The 20,904-nt window shown below is 37.5% G+C and overlaps 1 protein-coding gene across 2 annotated transcripts; it reads left to right on the top strand.

The window, feature by feature from the left end:
* Positions 1-1,407: 1,407 nt before the first annotated feature.
* On the top strand, positions 1,408-15,447 carry INP1 (transcription factor). Of its 2 annotated transcripts, XM_088890533.1 has the most exons (3): positions 1,408-1,555; positions 1,667-2,456; positions 15,215-15,447. In XM_088890533.1, exons 1-2 carry the CDS (start codon positions 1,540-1,542, stop codon positions 2,437-2,439), a joined length of 789 nt encoding a protein of 262 aa, XP_088746659.1. In that variant the 5' UTR covers positions 1,408-1,539; the 3' UTR covers positions 2,440-2,456; positions 15,215-15,447. The 2 variants fall into 2 exon arrangements, with proteins under 2 accessions (XP_088746659.1, XP_010259014.1); XM_010260712.2 differs by lacking the exon at positions 15,215-15,447 and having other exon boundaries at positions 1,667-2,843.
* Positions 15,448-20,904: the final 5,457 nt, after the last annotated feature.

The following is a 20,904-nucleotide window of genomic DNA, read 5'->3' as shown; positions in this document are numbered from 1 at the left end:
AAAAATGTAGAAAAAAGCACTTTGTTCACAAAAGTACTTATATAAAAGTACTTTCGTAAAAGTGCTTTCATAAAAGTACTTTCAAGCACTTTTGTAAAAGTGCTTTTATGCTTTCATAAAAGTATTTTCGTAAAAGTAATTTCATAAAAGTGCTTTTGTGTAAAAGTGCTTTCATAAAAGTACTTTTATAAAAATGCTTTTATGCTTTCACAAAAGTGTTGTCATAAAAGTACTTTCATAAAGTGTTTTGTGTAAAAGTGCTTTTGTAAAACTACTTTCATAAAAGTACTTTTATAAAAATGCTTTCATGTAAACGTACTTTTGTAAAAGTCTTTTTCATAAAATTACTTTATAAAATTGTTTTTGTAGAAGTGCTTATGTAAAATTGCATGTTAACACAAAAGTTAATAAAATCTATTTTATTTCACTTTTAATCTCAAAATGAAATGTGGCATGGTGGTTTGGAATTGTAATGAGATATAGACATGTTAGGAGGCGTGAATTTGAGTCACTTTAACTATTTGTTTTTTAATTTGGCGAGTATAAATAGTGTTGACTTTGACCCAACCCATCCTGATCCGCGCAAGCCAACCCATCTTGACCCTAATGGGTACCCTCGACCCAACCTTGACCCTTTTCCACTGACCCTAATGGGTTATTCGACCCATATTGACCCACCAATAGATTGGGTGCGTTCCAAGGTGGGTGGGTCAAATGGGTTGGGGTCAAGATTGCTAGCCCTAGCAGTGGCAGGCAAAATCAGCGAAATGGTGTTGGTGTTTCTTTAACTTCATTGTTTTTTAATACAGAAAAGCAAATTAAATATATATTATGGTGTTGGTGTTACTGCATTCTTGCTTTTAGATTGGAATAATGGACACTCGATGATATAAATGAGTCGCTTCCGGTTCTTGTTGAGTTCTAACATTAATCCCCATGAACAAATGCTTTACAAATCATTGCTGAATTAATGGTCATTGCCTTCTTATTCTCTCTTTATTTTTCCTTGTTTTAATCAGTTTATACATCATATGTTCTTTTTTGTGGTTCAGCCTCAAGGTAGAGGACAATGAACAATGTATGTCTTCTTCTGAAGGGTAGTTTTGACATTTTCAACAGATAACCGAGGGCCGGTTAACAATCTTGACACTTTTTGAAAGTTTAGGTAACGTAGTGACACGTTTGAAAGTTCAGATAGTAACTTGACACTACCCCCAAAGTTCAGGATACTACATTGGAATTATATTACAATACAAATAATCTTTCAAAAAAATAAAGAAATAATAATAAAAATTAGACATTTTTTGCTTAAACAAAATAAAAATTATCAAAAAATACTTAACCCCGTACTTAGTACGGGGTCATTCATTCTTTAGTTTATAGTTAAGAAAGTAACGGTCTTTTGAATGGTGTCTCTCTTCCCTCCTTTTGGATTTTGGTTTGGTCCCTCGCCCTGTCTTTCTCTCTATCTGTCCTTGAAAGAAACAAAGAAAAACTCCATAATAAGCGAAAGAAGAAGAACCAGAAGATCCTTCCAAGATGATGAAAGCAGTAGGTAAGTTTTCCTCTCTCTCTGTCTGTGCCATTGTTTCTTATTTCTTCAAGAAACCCTAACCATAGTTGTTTCCTTCTCCTCTCCCATGCCATGACGGAAAAAACTGAACAGCCCGCATTGGCGGCTGCAAGAAAAGCTGTCGCCCTTTCAAAAATTTTTATGGTGAATGGATTGACAGTCTCAAGAACACTTTGCTCCCAGCGCTTCGTCACTCAGTATCGGTCTCCTCGACTAGTCCCCTCTCCACCCACGTCCAGATGCTTTACCACCATTTCCAAGACTACTACGAAGCCCTTGACCTCGCTGCCTCTGACGATGTCTCGCAGCTCCTCTACCCGGAGTGGCGCAATTCTATCGAGAAGCCTTTCCTCTGGCTTGGCGATTTCCACCCCAGTATCTTCACCAACCTCCTCCGATCCTTCCTCAACGACTCTGAAGATGGGAACAATTTCAACAATAGGGACAGGCGCTTGCTGTTTGCGCTCGCATGGAAGGACCCGTCCAAGGCTCTTATGAGCCGGATCGAGCAGATTGAATGTGGTCTCAGACTCATGGTTCCTGCACTCGTTGACCGTGCTAGGAATGCACAGGCTGCATTTATTGAGAGAGTAGCGGTTGATTGGGAGAACTTTGAGGGGAGAAAGGAGGTTGCCAAATCCATTATCGCAAAGGCTGCCATGGCGCAGATAGAGGAGCTCGTCACCATTTTTCTAGACGCTAATAGGCTCAGAAGAAGTATTCTGATGGAAATCATGGGTGCCACAGATGTTTATCAGGCAGCTCTCTACCTCGAGAGGCTTGCTGAATTCTTTGTTGGGTTTCTGGACACCGGATTGCTCCTTGACTTTGAGCATTGCAGGATGCCTATAACATTTGGAATCTGATTTGGGTTCTTCCATTTGTAAGTAGGGTATTTCCATTGGTATTCTAACAGTATATTCTTTTCTCTTTCCCAAACCACTAGGTTTTCCAGCACAGATCGAATTCCTTTTTCCCTCTGTTTTTCTAGTTATACTTCAATTCCGCTACTTGACGCTTAATACAATTTTGGGATTGTATTGATTTGGCTAAACCCCTCTTGAATGCTTTTTTCTACCAAGTTCATAGCATGTAATACGATATGAGCAACTTCCTCCCACCATATTAAATATGCTGAATGAAGTTCATCATTAATATGATCCTTTTTCTGTATTTCGTAATTTCATATTGACTTCTAGTGTATGGTTGCCTCCAATTTGATAGTTCAAAAATTTATAATTGACCGAAATGTCATGAGTACTCTAATTAACCATTTTCATGGTGCATCATCTCCATTCAGTTTAATGAAATGCGTAAAGTAGTCAGAATTTTGAGAGACTTAAATGAGTGAAAACTGTAGTTTTGGCAAAGCAAAAAATTTCATTGGACTGATCTGCTGATTAGCTGTTCAACTAGTATGAGGACACTTTTAGAGTTATATATAGTCAAGCCATATTGATAACCCTATAAACTGAGCAATTTGCTATCTTGCATACAATTTTGCCAAAATTCAAAACCTGTAACCAATTACACTGGTAAGGCCTTAACAAAACACATCACCCATTAACTGTTTCCATAGGTTGACCATTAGAGACTTTCGTTCAAAATGTCTTGCTGAGGCAGATACTGATGATTATGATATTTGAATGTATTTGAGATCTTCAGGTTATGCAAATGTAAGACTATGACTGAGGGACTTTATCATAATATCCCAATGAAAAGTTTCAAATCCTTTATTTGAGTAAGAAAGATCTAGATCTTTAATTTAGATTTCACACTTGAGACCCTTTAGATCTGGTTGCCTTGTTCAGCATCTTCAAGAGTAGGTATTTAGCTTTGAACATGCCAAAGGATGTGATAAACTGATAATCACATTCCAGGGGAGCTGTTCATGCAAATATCGATGTCATATAACGTCTTTGCTATTGATTGTCTATTGGGATATGGGTAAGGACCATCACCCAATGTTGGTACCCAATATTTGGGGTCTTGGGATGGGTGGATTAGATATGGACCTAATCTTTGGAACTTTTTGTACAAAGTGACCACTGCCAGACTTGAACATGCATTCTCATGCTTGTTGGTCCAAGATTTTGCACCAAGATATGCCCCCCCCCCCCTGTATTGAGATATGAATGTCTTCCTAAAAATCCTAGTTTACAGCATCTCGTTTTCCAACTTATGAAGAAGTCCTAAGATCTTTTAGATAGAACACCAAGAAGTTACAATGCATAATAACACTCTATAAGAAGAATGTTTCCTTCTTGAAAGGATGAAGCATTCTACACTACAGGGTTAGACTGAGCAATCTGTTTCTTCTATTTACAGAAAATTATGATAGAATATAAAGTTGTATATGGTCACTCATCTTTATTCCATGATTTCCATCATTGTGTGATTATGACTTAAGCATGGTTCTGTCTGGTGACTCTGATCTTTGATGCATTCCAAAGAAGACTTTTTAAAATAGGTTCTGTGGAACCTGGATTATATTCTATATTATTGTTTAAAAGGGTTTTCTCTGATCAGTTTATATGTATAAATGCAATAAGTGAAAAATAATCCCCTTAGTTGAGAGGAGTGGTAATCCTATCAGCTGTAGGCAGAATGGAACTTGAAAAAGGTCACACTCTAAGTGGGAAGCAAACACAAAGGAAAATAGAATTGTGGGTATGGACAAGGTTTAAAGTGTTGGTGTTAGCGGAAATATCGATCATCTAAATATAGGAAACAAGTTGGAAATGTCACATGGAGTAGAAATCTGCTGAATTAAAAAATATGAAAGAAAGTAGTTTCTTGAAGAGAGAATGAGAAGAAGAGAAGAAGAGAAGTTGAAAGAAAAGAGAGCAATAATCTGGCTGCCCCCTTCACTTATTATTTATACTAAAATAATAAAACAGTACAAAGACAACTATGCTAGGGTGGCAAAACATAAAACAACATATATAACACTCAAAAAACATAATAAAATTTGGACTCACATAACTACTGTGGTCCCCACCTCCTATCTAACAACTAACATAAAACATCTACTCAAAAAAACATCATAAAACTAATTAATCTTCAACACTCCCCCTCAAGTTGGGAGTAAATGTCACACATTCCCAACTTGTGTAGATCATGTTCAAGCTTGTTCTTTGCCACCCCTTTAGTGAGAACATCAGCTAGCTGCAACTCTGAAGAGGCATAAGGCAAACAAACTTCTCCGGTTGTTATCATTTCTCTTATAAAGTGTCTATCAACTTCAATGTGTTTTGTCTTATCATGCTGAATTGGATCATGCGCAATATTGATTGCAGCCTGATTGTCATAGTATAACATCATAGGTTCCTCTACTTTCACCCCAATCTCACTCAAAAGAGATCTAACCCAAAGAAGTTCTGAGACACCATGAGCCATGGATCTATACTCAGCCTCTGCACTTGACCTTGCCACAACCGCTTGCTTCTTACTCTTCCAAGAGGTCAAGTTTCCACCTACAAAGGTACACACTCCTGATATAGACCTCCTGTCATCTAAGCATCCTGCCCAGTCAACATCTGTATAGGATTCTAGCTTGAGATTCTCATGATTTGAGAAAAGAATGCCTCTGCCAGGGTGCTTTTTCAGATATGCAAGTATTCTTTCAATAGCTTCCCAGTGTTGAACCTGATGTGCATGCATGTACTAACTCACAACACTGACAGCATAAGAAATATCTGGTCGTGTCATACACAAATACAGCAGTTGGCCCACCATTGTTTGATATCTCTCCACATCCTTTACCAATTCACCATCCACACCATTAATTCTGTGATTTGGATCAATAGGAGTGTCTACTGGTTTGGTCCCCAACTTCCTAGTCTCTCGCAGTAAGTCAAGTACATACTTTCTTTGTGAAATGAAGATCCCATGCTTGGATCTTGCAACTTCAATCCCTAAGAAGTATTTGAGCTCACCAAGATCTTTGATCTCAATTTCTTGCTGCAATGATTTTTTGAGATCATCAATCTCCTCCAGATCATTTCCTATCACCACTATATCATCCACATACACAATCAGAATTGACACCAAAGCATCTCTCCTCTTCACAAAGAGGGTGTGATCAGAATGTGTCTGTGTGTATCCAAAACGGATGAGTGCCCCTCTGAACCTGTCAAACCAAGACCTAGGTGATAGTTTCGGTCCATACAGAGATTTTCTAAGTCTACACACCTTTCCTTTACCAACATTTTCATAAAAGCCTGCTGGAATGTTCTTATATACCTTCTCCTGTAAGTCATCATCGAGGAAAGCATTTTTGACATCAAGCTGGAACAAGGGCCATGAATAGGTGGCTGCTAGAGATAAAAGGATACGAACTGAACTCATCTTAGCTACTGGTGCAAAGGTTTCTAGATGATCAACACCATAGGTCTGAGTATACCCTTTTGCTACCAACCTTGCCTTGTACCTCTCTATCTTGCCATCGGCCTTATACTTCACTGTGAATACCCATCGACATCCGACTGTCTCCTTGTTTGGGGGGAGATCAACTATTTCCCAAGTTTGGTTTTTGACCAAAGCATCCATCGCATCTTGCATGGCTGTTTTCCACTCAGGTTTGGAGAGAGCCTCAGTAACATTCCTGGGTATAGACACAGAATCCAGGGAAGAAAGAAAAGCACGGTAGGAGGGTGATAAGGCACTGTAGGAAAGATGGTGTCAAATGTAGTGGGTTGTACACTTTTTCTTCCCCTTACGAAGTGCAATGGGAAGATCAAGGTCAGTGGGATCTGTTGCAACAATGGTGTTAGGGACAGAAACATTATCATCAAAAAACATAACAGGCTCAGGCTCAAGAGGAATACCTGGAACTGCATCTGCCGAATCTGGAGTTTCAGAAGGACTAATAGAGAGTGGTGTGGGTCGAGGATGTGTGGAGTCAACCATCATCTGCCGACGCTGATATTGCTGTTAGGCTGCATGTAGTGGCTCGGGTAATGAAACTGGAGGTGCAGGTGCTGGATGAACCAATGCTGGCTGAACTGATGTAGATGCTGGCTGGACTGATGGAGGCACCACAGAAACAGGAAGAGGAACAGATTGTGAGGCACCACAGAAACAGGAAGACCAACTTTTCTGGGACTCTTCCCCGTACTCCAGTTCTTCCTGATTTTGATGTCGAACAGTAGATCACCTTCCTGAAGTCTAGATCCCACCTAAAACTCCAAGAACTGGGCAATCTATAGCAGATCGATCAGCCCTTTACTACTTCATGCAGTCGGCTTATCTAGGGCTGCATGAGAATGCTTCAAGAAACCCTAGCCGATGCTCTGATACCAAGTAGAAATCTGCTGAATTAAAAAATATGAAAGAAAGTAGTTTCTTGAAGAGAGAAGGAAGAGAGAAGGAGAAGAAGAGAAGAAGAGAAGTTGAAAGAAAAGAGAGCAATAATCTGGCCGCCCCGCCCCCTTCACTTATTATTTATACTAAAATAATAGAATAGTACAAAGACAACTATGCCCTTATAGGGCGGCAAAACATAAAACAACATATATAACACTCAAAAAACATAATAAAATTTGGACTCACATAACTACTGTGGACCCCACCTCCTATCTAACAACTAACATAAAACATCTACTCAAAAAAACATCATAAAACTAATTAATCTTCAACACATGGAAATATTGTAAAAATTATAGACATGGTGTGAACATTGTGAAATATGTATAAATATAGAATGACATTTTACTAAATGATAAAAGTAGGATAAGGGTTGGATGATGATGATAAAGTAGCATAACTATACCATTTTAGATTATTATCTTGTTCCAAATCATCCAATAAAACTAAGAAACTAAGGTTTATAGACAAAATAATGTGTTGCAAAGTTGCCCGGACAACTATATGATAGAGTGCACAAACAAAAACTAAGATTTGACTTCATGTTTGAAAGAAAAAATAGAGCTGGTTTAAAGGGTTAACTATGTCCATTAGGCAGATAATAATATTTCTAATTCACATCATCTACAATGTTGTTGCCAACTTATGTTATAATACCATCTCTTGTATTCCACATAGTGCCGGTAGTTTTCATTGGGGAATATTCTGATTTTAGTAATATTTCATGTCGATCCATGGAAATGTAAATATGCTGTGGAAATATAGGATATAGATGGACATTTTAAACCATAGGTACGGATGCACCACACATCTAGGTTTTTCTTTCACTATTGCATTCATGTTAAAAAGAATTTTTCTTGATTATGTCATCATATCAAAAGGAATACCCGTGGAAATGTAAATATGTTCTAAAAATATAGGATATATATGGACATTTTAAACCATGTATATGGATGCACCACACATCTAGATCTTTCTTTCACTATTGCATTCATATTAAAAAGAAATTTTCTTGATTAAATAAGATGTCATCATATCAAAAGGAATGATGACCAAGCAAATGTGACATGAAGTCATCTCACTGAAACTGACCTAATTTGATTATAGAACATACAACTTGCTGGTTTTCTGATTATTCTTTCTGTCAAAGTTATTAAGGGAGATGGATTAAGGAATCACATATGCAAGACTAAGTTTATTGAAGAAAAATGGAAGAGTAAAAGAACATGCAGTATGATATTAAAAAGAGTTATACTAATATGTTGGATCACTGTTCATTCTGTAGGATATGGAAAGACCTCAGCTTCTCATTTCATGGAACCTGAGGTCATTAAGTGGGACCTGGGGTCATAAAATGGCACACATGCCAATACATGGGGGGTTGTGTTGTCACAGTTCATTCTTGTAATATATATAGAATGAACAGTGCCCCTACATACTAGCATCTGACCTATTAAAAATGAAAACATCCTTTATTGTCTGGTCTTTCTTCATTGTATCTGCATTCTGTTTGTTAAGAATGTAGAAAATTCAGAACCGATCTGCTCTCTCTCTCTGTTTTGTTTCTTGATTTATGATGAGAACAATCAATTGTTAATTAAATATATGAAGAAAGAAACTTAATTACTGAAACAAAGAGATACTTCTTTTTCTTAACAAAATAAAAAATCTATGTTTGCACTAAGAAGCAGAATTTTTTAGTCCCGATGGGATCTTGAAACCCAATCAGGCTTCAAGGTTTGACTTATACACCACACAATCTTTGGCACCATTAAATACTTGTAGCCTACCATTAGAGTGGTGTACAGATAGCAAAGTTGTAACAAGTTAACAGCTGGCATGCATTTGAGAGATAGTAGATAACTACCACTTGAAATGCTCAACCTAGAGTTTTCTCTCCTAGAAGTCTGACTCGGATAATCTGGCAAATAATGCTGAGGTTGTGTAGTGCATATGCTACAGCACTGTAAATCCAATAAGCAGAAGATTTGGTGGCAGCTATTAACAATATTGAAGAAGTGAAGAAAACACCGAAATGATTGAAGGTTTGGCAATGCTGCATTTTCACACCAATACATTCATACAGTGGAACCTTTTTAATCATCAGATCCATGAAGATTTTTAGTCTATGGAAGATTCACAGAATTGTCCATTGTTCAAAACATCATCATCATCACTTCTTTTAGTTGGAAATTGAAACATCCCAAGACCTTTATCAGTCTGAACTTTGTCAACATTTGAATTGCAGTTAGAAATAACAGAAATTATCTATATGAAATTGTGTACTCCTATTATCTACAACAACCATCAGTAAATGACATATCCAATTGATTATGCATTTTCGTTGCCATTTAACCATGACTTCTCAGCAAATGATACAGATTTTGAGCCTGTAAGTGCTTGAAGGTCTTGCTTATTGTCACCTTTTGTTGTAAATTGTACATTTTGATTTACTATGCTTAAATAGGTATCTCTGTATAGATAACATTTTGGTAGATACTTGTGAAAGAGAAAGTTGTCTAGATGTGATCAAGCATTTTCTTATATATTTTTTCCCGAGTATTGAGATGTTATGCACTAATTGTCAAAAGTAAGTTATGTAGATGCAACAATGTACAGTATATGCGTGTGTGTGTGTGTGTATATAAGAGAGAGAGAGAGAGAGAGAGGTAGTATGTTGTTTTCGCTTAAGACCTACCTATATAATAACCACACCCTGAAGCATAGCCTTCAACAACCAAGAATTCTGGCACCTATATAACACTCTCAGGCATTAAGCCATAATTGCCTGATAGCACTGAAGTGAGGTATGTAGCTCAAAACATTTTTGACCTTTCCTTTATCTTACAAGGGTTAAATCAGTAGAAATCTGCTGAATTAAAAAATATAAAAGAAAAGTAGTTTCTTGAAGAGAGAAGGAGAAGAAGAGAAGAAGAGAAGTTGAAAGAAAAGAGAGCAATAATCTGGCCGCTCCCGTCACTTATTATTTATACTAAAATAATAGAACAATACAAAGACAACTATGCCCTTATAAGGCGGCCAAACATAAAACATCATATATAACAGTCAAAAACATAATAAAATTTGGATTCACATAAGTACTGTGATCCCCACCTCCTATCTAACAACTAACATAAAACATCTACTCAAAAAAACATCATAAAACTAATTAATCTTCAACACTCCCCCTCAAGTTGGGAGTAAATGTCACACATTCCCAACTTGCGTAGATCATGTTCAAGCTTGTTCTTTGCCACCCCTTTAGTGAGAACATCAGCTAGCTGCAACTCTGAAGAGGCATAAGGCAAACAAACTTCTCCAGTTGTTATCATTTCTCTTATAAAGTGTCTATCAACTTCAATGTGTTTTGTCTTATCATGCTGAATTGGATCGTGCGCAATATTGATTGCAGCCTGATTGTCATAGTATAACATCATAGGTTCCTCTACTTTCACCCCAATCTCACTCAAAAGAGATCTAACCCAAAGAAGTTCTGAGACACCATGAGCCATGGATTTATACTCAGCTTCTGCACTTGACCTTGCCACAACCGCTTGCTTCTTACTCTTCCAGGATGTCAAGTTTCCACCTACAAAGGTACACACTCCTGATGTAGACCTCCTGTCATCTAAGCATCCTGCCCAGTCTGCATCTGTATAGGATTCTAGCTTGAGATTCTCATGATTTGAGAAAAGAATGCCTCTGCCAGGGTGCTTTTTCAGATATGCAAGTATTCTTTCAATAGCTTCCCAGTGTTGAACCTGATGTGCATGCATGTACTAACTCACAACACTGACAGCATAAGAAATATCTAGTCGTGTCATACACAAATACAGTAGTTAGCCCACCATTCTTTGATATCTCTCCACATCTTTTACCAATTCACCATCCACACCATTAATTCTGTGATTTGGATCAATAGGAGTGTCTGCTGGTTTGGTCCCCAACTTCCTAGTCTCTCGCAGTAAGTCAAGTACATACTTTCTTTGTGAAATGAAGATCCTATGCTTGGATCTTGCAACTTCAATCCCTGTGAAGTATTTGAGCTCACCAAGATCTTTGATCTCAATTTCTTGTTGCAATGATTTTTTGAGATCATCAATCTCCTCCAGATCATTTCCTGTCACCACTATATCATCCACATACACTTTCTCTTCCCCTTACAAAGTGCAATGGGAAGATCAAGGTTAGTGGGATCAGCTGTAACAATGGTGTTAGGGACAGAAACATTATCATCAGAAAACATAACAGGCTCAGGCTCAGGCTCAGGCTCAAGAGGAATACTTGGAACTGTATCTGTCGAATCTGGAGTTTCAAAAGGACTGACAAAGAGTGGTGTGGGTTGAGGATGTGTGGAGTCAACCATCATCTGTCGACGCTGATATTTCTGTGAGTCTCCCTGTAGCGGCTCAGGTAATAAAACTGGAGGTGCAGGTGCTAGTTGAACGGATGGAGGCACCACAGAAACAGGAAGAGGAACAGATTGTGAGTTCTCCACCCCAAAACTCTCCCCCTAAGGAGAACCACTCGAGAAGAAGAATGTGGATTCAAAGAAAGTAACATCCATACCGACAAATCTGCTCCTCAACACTGGGACATAACAGCAATACCCTTTTTGGTTCTAAGCATACCCAAGAAAAACACATTTCTTGGCCTTAGGATCCAATTTCTTGCGATGAGGGCCAAGAATGTGAACAAAAGAAACACAACCAAAAACCCTCAGAGGTATATGAAATATCTCTCCATCTGGAAAAAGAAGGCTAAATGGCACCTTAAACCCCAAAGCCCGTGAAGGAATATGGTTAATCAAATGCACGGCTGTAAGAATTGCATCTCCCCAGAACTGCACAGGAACTGAAACACACACCATAAGACTCCTTGCCAATTCCACAATGTGTCTGTTTTTCCTCTCAGCAACTCCATTCTGTTGCGGTGTATATGCACAACTGCTCTGATGAACTACACCATGTTCTCAAAGTACTCTCTGGCATTATCTGATCTAAAAGCCTTAGTTCTCACTCCAAATTGTGTGAGAACCATCTGGTGGAACTGCCGTACCAAGTTATGAACCTCATCACGTGATCTCATCAAATATATCCAAGAATATCGTGTATAATCATCCACAAACAAGAGAAAGTAACGGAATCCTCCCATGGAAGGGATATGATATGGCCCCCATACATCATTGTGAACAATATCAAAAGCAGAAGTACTTCTTTTATTACTTGGTTTAAAAGACTGTCTACAATGATTTCCTAATTGACAACTCTCACACTCCAAAGTAGATAACTGAACAGACTCAAACAATTTTGGGAAAAGACATTTCAAAGAACTAAAAGAAAGATGTCCCAAGCGATTGTGCCAAAGCATAATCTGGTTCACTAACTCTAACCCACTACTACTGTTGTTGCTAACATGATGGCCCTGATGCCTTGGAATCTCATCCAGAAGGTAAACTCCATTCACCTCACGACCACTCCCAATCATTTCTTTGACTCCAGATCCTACAAAACACAATTACTAGGAAGAAAGGTCACGGAACAATTCAAATTTTTTGTCAAAGAACTAACAGACAGTAGGTTGGTATGAAGTCTAGGAACATGTAAAACAAAAGATAGAGTTATATCATTGGTCACTCTAACTGTCCCCTTCCCAGCAATGGACATATGCGAACCATCTGCTGTAGAGACTTTGTCTCTACCAGAGCACAATTGATAGGAACTGAAAATGGTAAGGGCATTAGTCATATGCTCAGATGCTCCTGAGTCTATAATCCAGGGAGGTCCCTCCTTATCTGAAATGGATGCAAGATTCGTAGTTGCATATGAACTACTTGTATGTGCAAAGGAAGTGGTGTAGTTAGCTCCTGCATTCTGCTGTCCATCTAGAAGGCTAGAGCTAGGTGAATCTTTCTTACTCATAAGTTGTCTAAACCTCTCCAATTCTAATCTCACTGCTGCTACTACAATGGATTCTCAATCAATTTAGGAGAGAGGGGCTGAAGAGTCTCTTGTAGTGGCTACATTTGCATTTCCCTTCTTGTTTCTTATCTGAGCAGGCATAAGATTTGGATGAAGCTTCCAACAAGTGTCCCTGGTATGCTTAGGCTTCTTGCAATAATCACACACCAAGTCCTTCTTATCTTCCCTTCTAATCTCACTACTCCCCCTGTCTCCATTTGGCTTAGGTTTTGTTGTACCAACCATAGCTGACTGGTCAATCCCAGACTGTCTCAGCATTACAATCCTCCTACTCTCCTCTCTAGAGACAAAAGCATAGGCCTGGGAGAGTGTCACACCCTCCCTAAAAAGAATATGTTGCCTAGCAATGTCAAATTCAAGGTTCAGCCCTGCCAAGAACTCAAAAATCTTATTCCTCTCTACCAGTCTGTGATAAGTTGCTGCATCATTTACACTTTCCCATACCACAGTTTCTAAGTGATCTATTTCCTGCCATAGGATTTTCAGCATGGAGAAATACACAGCAAAAGGTTTTTCTCCCTGTTTCATACTTATCACCTGATTTCTTAACTGATAGGCTATGGTTTCATTTTGCTTCTGAGAGTAGGTTTCAGTCACTCCATCCCGAATCTCCTTAGCAGTATTAGCCCATAGGAAATTTTTTGCAATATGAGTTAACATAGAATTACACAGTCAGGACATTACCATGTAATTCTCCTGCACCCATCGGGAAGAGTCTGTATCAGGTTTCTTCTCCTCCCTAGTGAGATACCCTAATTTTCCACAGGCACCAATAGCCATCTTGGCTGATTGTGCCCACTCCAAATTATTTGTACCATCAAGTTTTACTGTAGTAATGATCCCAAACCAAAAAATATCACTACCACCTCCAACACCTAGTCCCATAATACCGGTAGATTTCATCTTGGTATTCCAACTCTCCATCTTACTTTAAACAGTTCAACAGTAAGAAAAAATAGATTGGTGACCTTCAAAAAATAATTCAATATCACACACAGAAACCAACCCTTCTAGTAGAAGAAAACCCTACCTGGAGGGAAATCTCTCTCCTCCTCACGCCTCTCAACAGAGAGCAAGGTGAATCGATCACTCCGGGAGGCCCAGAAAATTCCAGAAACCAAACCGCCCTCTTCAGAAAATCAAAAGAAAACTAACAATACCTAGGTGCCCAAGATCAGATCAAAAACAAAGAGTCCAACTTTTCTGGGACTCTTCCCCGTACTCCAGTTCTTCCTGATTTTGATGTCGAACAGTAGATCACCTTCCTGATGACTAAATCCCACCAAAAACTCCAAGAACTAGGCAATCTATAGCAGATCGATTAGCCCTTTACTACTTCATGCAGTCGGCTGATCTAGGGCTGCATGAGAATGCTTCAAGAAACCCTAGCCGATGCTCTGATACCAAGTAAAAATCTACTGAATTAAAAAAATATAAAGGAAAAGTAGTTTCTTGAAGAGAGAAGGTAGAGAGAAGGAGAAAAGGAGAAGAAGAGAAGTTGAAAGAAAAGAGAGCAATAATCTGGCCGCCCCCTTCACTTATTATTTATACTAAAATAATAGAACAGTACAAAGACAACTATGCCCTTAGAAGGTAGAGAGAAGGAGAAAAAGAGAAGAAGAGAAGTTGAAAGAAAAGAGAGCAATAATCTAGTCGCCCCCTTCACTTATTATTTATACTAAAATAATAGAACAGTACAAAGACAACTATGCCCTTATAAGGCGGTAAAACATAAAACATCATATATAACACTCAAAAACATAATAAAATTTGGACTCACATAACTACTGTGGTTCCCACCTCCTATCTAACAACTAACACAAAACATCTAATCAGAAAAACATTATAAAACTAATTAATCTTCAACAAAATCTATGGGCTATGACTAGAACAAGGATTGACCTAGCCACTAACCTACTCCTTTAGGTAGGTATTAGAAAAAGTTGGTCCTGCACAACTAAACTAAGATAACAGTCACTTCTAATGTAATTAGGTTGCAATTTACAAGGATTGTATCTGTTTTTCTTTAATCCTAGTGGGTATAGATAAACCCAACTTCCACAGCTGGTAAATTTGGTGAACAGTGAAACCCTAGCATATTTCTTGGTCACTCTAACAATCTATGGAGCCTTCTGCCTGATATGTAAGATGTATTACTGAGTTTGTAAATCCAAATCATCTCATATCTGTTTTTCTTTTGGACTTGGTTATCTAATTTATGGACTTTACCTATCAATTTTCAATCTACTTCTTACCTTGTTTATTGTCCTCTCTACCATCATTGTTTGAGCAGGTTATTAAGGTTAGATGGTTCATATTGCCGGATTTATGTGAACTATAGGGTACTGCTAATTCACCAGCACTATTGACTTTGTTATCTCTGGAGGTCCGACTGTAGTGTAGGCATTGATAACTGATGACAGAGTTCTCTTCTTGATAATACTTACAGAATTGTAATTCCAACGAGAAGATAATTTAGATAGTGGTTGTTTGACAGTATTGATGAAGAAGTAAAAAACATAACAAACTCTGAAAGGATAGGAGATTGGGCAATGGAGTACACATTCCAGAGCATCTCACTGTTCAAAATCTTTTGTTTTTATCAGTGGATGCTTAAAAGTCTAATGTGGTAGCCAGTAGGGTGTCATCTAAAGCATAGGCACAAGTTGCAATATTAAAAGAATCTACATATCCCAAATACAGGACTTTTCTTTCCTTTTTTTTTTCAAATTTACTTTTCCAATTTTATAATACCAGCCTGAGGTAGGATATTTTCATTTTTAAGAGGCTCTAATACCTGTAAAGCCCTGCTTTATTTCAATTAGATTACATCCAGAAAATGCTATAATTAGTGAACTACAGATCTTTACCCTTGGACACAAATAATCATAATTATATACACTAAGATCTTTTATTAATAAAAACAGCAATCGTTTTCAAGTCATGTTGGCCATAAATGGCAACTACAAACAAGGTGTGCAGGCAACTGCAAATGGTTAAAAGTTGAACTTATCAAAAAGCTTACTTATTATTTCCCATTAGTAGTAAGTTGAGGTGAAATTTTTTTTAAGTAAATGGTTGGGGTGGATGCCTGCTGATACTTAAAAACTAGGAAATTTACAGCATGACAATGTAAAGCACAGCGCATCTTCTTCAATGGTTAGAGAGAGAGAGAGAATAGTATGTTGTTTTCACCTAAGACCTGCCCCTAGTTAACTATAAACATTTTGCTAGGCTTTCATTGATGCTATTCTCAAACATGAATCCGTGGCACATGGGATAATTAGCTTGAAACTGTTTAAATATGAGAATTAAATCTTTAAACCAGAAAAAGGATAAGGGTTGACCACACAACTTGCATTTCCCATAGGAGGGGCACTGAACCAAGTTGATCCTGATCAATTGGATCAGGGGCACATTAATTTTATAATGTAATCAAGTAGCAAACATAAGCCACAAAGTGAATATCTATTTTATTTTTATTTTTTTAAATTGGGTGTCTTTATATTAATTCTAGCTCCCAGTTAAGATGGTCACTTAGTAGTTTTTCCAATATGATATTAGATAGAATATATATGCGCATTGTACTTGTCCATTGGAAGATATGCGAGGGGATAGGTAATGGATAAGAAAAACAGATAAGAAACACACAGAGACCACAGAGTACAGAAATGTTTTCTTCTTTCAGACACTATCTTGTATACTCTATTCATAACTAGTATGGAGATATCTTCTTTGAGTTTGAGATATATACTACTAAACGTTCAGATCTCTATTCATAATTGTGCGGTCTGTGTTGTCCTCAAAATGGCTGGGAAGAAAAATTAGTGAAAACTCCAAGATACAGCTCGAAGTTTTGACCCTTGATGTGAGAGATGGCCTAGAGGTGAAGCCCATCTCATGAAGGGTCCTACTCCCACCCTTTGAATGTGACATGAGCATGTCTTGATATTTTGCATGTGCCTCACTCATAAGTTGGGTCCTTGAGATAAAAAAAGAAAAAAAAAACATCTTGGTCACCAGGCCTTATCATATGGTTGGTGGGTCCACTGTCTTAATGGGAAAGGGACCCACTAAAAGGTATCTCAAGTTGGCATTAGTGGATGATAACACATTGGTTTGGACCAGTGCCTTAACTTGACCTCCAATTCATTGGACAGCATAGAATATGTTATCTCTACTTACAGGTTAAAAAATGATGAGTTGGTGCTGCGTCGACATCTCAACTTTTGGCTGCGACAATTGAACTCAAAACTTGTTTCTTTGGTAAAGGATGGTTTTTAGGCCTCATTTACACATTGATTAATTCGGTTTTGATGGATAAATCAGAATCAGTAAGGATTAAGGCCAGTTTAATTGTTGTTTTAAGGCCTTTCCTGCTTTATTGGGTTTGCATATATCTAACCGCATTCAGAAGGCTGAAAAAATACATAAAACCATATTTTAGTAATTCAAGGGTTTTGTAAACTGTAAAGCCCCTTTTTCACGTGAGTTAATTGAGTTTAGATGCATAAATCAGAATTATGGAGTTACAGACAGTACCTTGACGCCAATTTTTCGTGCCACTCAACCCCACAACTTGTTCAATTAGAAAATTGGTTAATTACTCAGTCATCAACCCCACAACTTGTTCTAGTATTATACATTATTGATTTCTGCTATTCCACATCATATTCCTGCAATTTTCGCAAAAAAAAAAAAAAGAAAAAGTTCTGAACCGAAATAAATCCAACCGTATATTCAGGATGGTGGCTGTTTCTGAAGCTTCATGAAAATTTCCCCAAACATTTAAAACCATTATCAGTGCACCTAACAAAATGTAAAAGAAAAGAAATAAGAATTGGGGGGGTGGCACGGGATCAAACCCTTGTAACTGCTGACTTCGTGGTGAGTAGATCATTCTATTAATTAATAACGTGAGCCTCTAGAGAGTGGAAAAAAAAGAACAAAAGAGAGAGAAAGAAAAGGAAGCTAACTACGACCATTAATCTAGTATTGCCACCTACTGGATGTAAAAGGTTAGGCAAAGCCTAACTGAAGACAAGGTCACAGATTGATTGCATGTGTCATGTATGCATTTGCAAGTGTGACACATGCGACAGCATGCATGTGGGATGATGCGAAAACCTACTGTATACAGTATATATAGAAGAGATTTATTTCGTAATCCATACGAAAGAAACGACCAATAGGCAAACAACCACCCTGTGATGACAGACACTTGTGGCACATGACTGATTATGAGGGTTGGTTGCCTGAAATTTGGCCAATCAGAAAGCACCTCATGTGCCATTATTCCACATTTATGTTAAGTTTCTTCTTGGAAAAAGGCTGAGAGACCTTTGGAAACACGGTCATAATATAATAGAATAGACTTGTAATATAAAATGGATGGTAGCTTTCTGCCCTCAGTTTCAGGTCCTCCTACATAGAAAAAACAATCAAATCACTGTCACCACAAAGGAGGGGAAGATGCAGTCCAAGATGCTGATAAAAAGTAAAGAAAGCATTAATTATTCTTTTCAAACTTCAAACCGACCTCAACACAAGTCAGAAGACTCAGAACTCAAAAGCCGTGTTCATTAATTTTTAGAGTAAAATACAAAAACCTTTTCTGAGATTTCTGTCAATTATAGAAAACATTCTTTATAATTTTATTTTAACTTTTAAAAAATTTAATAAAACCCTCTGTTACCTTCCCAGATAATAAAAGTTAGACTCATGCACCATTTTTTTTTAAATTTCTATTTTACCATTTTATAAATTATTTTACATACAAAGTTTCTGAAATAATCATGTTTTAACTCGACAAAAACGTTAAAAGATGATCATTAAAGGAGATTTCTGTAAGTTAAAACAAGATTATTTCAGTAATGTATGTAAAATAATTTATAAAAAGATAAAATGAATATTTGAAAAAAAAAAAAACTGATGCATCAATCTAATGGTATCTGTCTGGAAATATACCTTTTTGTTTTTCCTTTTGTCGAATTTTTAAAATTTCAGGAGAGTATTTGTTAAAATAAAATTATAAAGGAAGTTTTTATAATTATCAAAAACTTGAGGAAAGGTTTTTGTATTTTATCTTAATTTTTAATTAATTCTGTTTCACTCTTTTTCTACTTGAAACGCTGGCTTTCCAACTCAGCTTCCAGTCAACATGCTTTTCCTAATCTGTAATCTCCTTCATCGTAATCAGGATGTTGGTGTATAAAGTGTGGTTTTTTGATATTTTGAATCTTTATAGCTTTGTCGTGGAAATCATAAATCTGCATTGAGTTTATCGGTATTTATCCGTTTATTAAATAAATGCTGCCACATAGGTGCCACTTCAACACTTTTTCTATCGTGTGAATTCATGCACACAGGGACTTGCAATAATAGGCTTTGGTTTATGTGTGTGTCTACCCTTGAGATGCTTCATTTTAATGCTTTCCCAACAAGTAGGCATTTATTGATGTAATACATCATGATACCTAAATATATTAATTTTTTCAATTTTGTAAACAAATCAAATACAAAACATTTAATCAATAAACATTCACTATTCCAAACACATATTATAAGATTATGAGCATGTGATGACTAGGCAATGCTGAGCTTGGTGGGGATCAAGTCTTCATGCCATGTAAGTATGTAAAATCTTCGGGGTGCTTATGTGGGCCAGGCCCTGGTTTGGGTTTTTCTCACACAGGGGCGCCTTACAAGGCACATCCTCCGTGTATTGAGAACATCTCCCTGTGAATAATGGTTTATAATTATGTGAGATGTTTCCGATGCGTGATAGAATGTGCCTGTGTAAGGCGTCTTGTGTGAGAGGAGCAGATCTGGTCTCTTTTTTGTCATCCACCGTCAAGACAAAACCTTCCCTCGTGTATCCGAGGTGGCTTCTTTGAGCTTATTGGCTTTTCTCATCGTATCTTCTTCTTTTGCTTGCTTTTTGCTTTGTTTTCTTTGTAAAGCTTGGGCTTGTTGCAGTCGTCGCCGTTAATGTTTGAACTTTGAATTGGAGGCGCAGGCAGATGAGCAATGTATTTTATTACCCCGGGCGTATGTGGAAAGAAAAAAGCGCAGACAAGGACTGATCACCCCCAGCTGAGTCATTTCTATAGACGACAATGGTGACCGCCTTTTCCAAAGCTAAGCTGTGATAGCTGACGGCGGGTTTGTATCTTTCTGAATTCTGACTCTCGTGTAGCCCCCAGTTTCCCACAGAGTTTCGTCGCAGCAGAAGCAAATAGACCGAATTATTGTCATTCGGTCGGGTCCAACCCGTAATATATGGTCCCATCCCATACAGCTTAGGAAAATGCCCGTTGGAATCTCACCCGGATTATAAAGGAAGAAGCTGGATTGGAAACCAGTTCTGATTGGATTGATCCTCAGTCAGCCAATCCGCGCATTGCTTTTTCCAAAATATCTCTGGATTGGGAAAGCAGTTCTGATTGGTTTTATCCACCCGAACCCGGTCAAACAAAAAAAACAAGACCCCTAACCCTAACCCTAAGGCTATGTTTGGTTTGAAGCAAAACGAAGAACAAATTAGGAAAAACATTTCTTTCAAACCAAATGCAACCTAAAAATTTGCCACTCCCTTACATGACATTTAATATTGAGAAAGTAATATAATAGACTTTTAGGGCTCCACTGAAACTCTGGAAGCCGCCATTGGTTCATTTGATTGACTTTGGACCCAGCTATAGCTTATAAAAAATAAGAAAAAGAATGCCAAAAATAAATATAAAAACAATTAACTAAAGCATGTGAACGATATAAAATACTGGGGTAGCACGTTTTAAGAAAATGAAAATTCTAAATATCATTTTCATACTGGTACAGATTTTATTTTCTGATACAAATCTTTCTCTCTAGATCTCTCTTCTATATCACTTATTACTATTAATATTGGCATCTGAATGTTTGTTGGTAGCTATTAGAATGTGCCAATTACCCACTACTATCATTTACATTGTAATTACATGT

Source organism: Nelumbo nucifera, chromosome 6, assembly GCF_055504915.1.
Source record: "Nelumbo nucifera cultivar China Antique chromosome 6, China Antique-T2T, whole genome shotgun sequence".
NCBI classification, from domain to species: Eukaryota; Viridiplantae; Streptophyta; class Magnoliopsida; order Proteales; family Nelumbonaceae; genus Nelumbo; species Nelumbo nucifera.
This window is presented reverse-complemented; position numbering and strand designations above follow the sequence as displayed.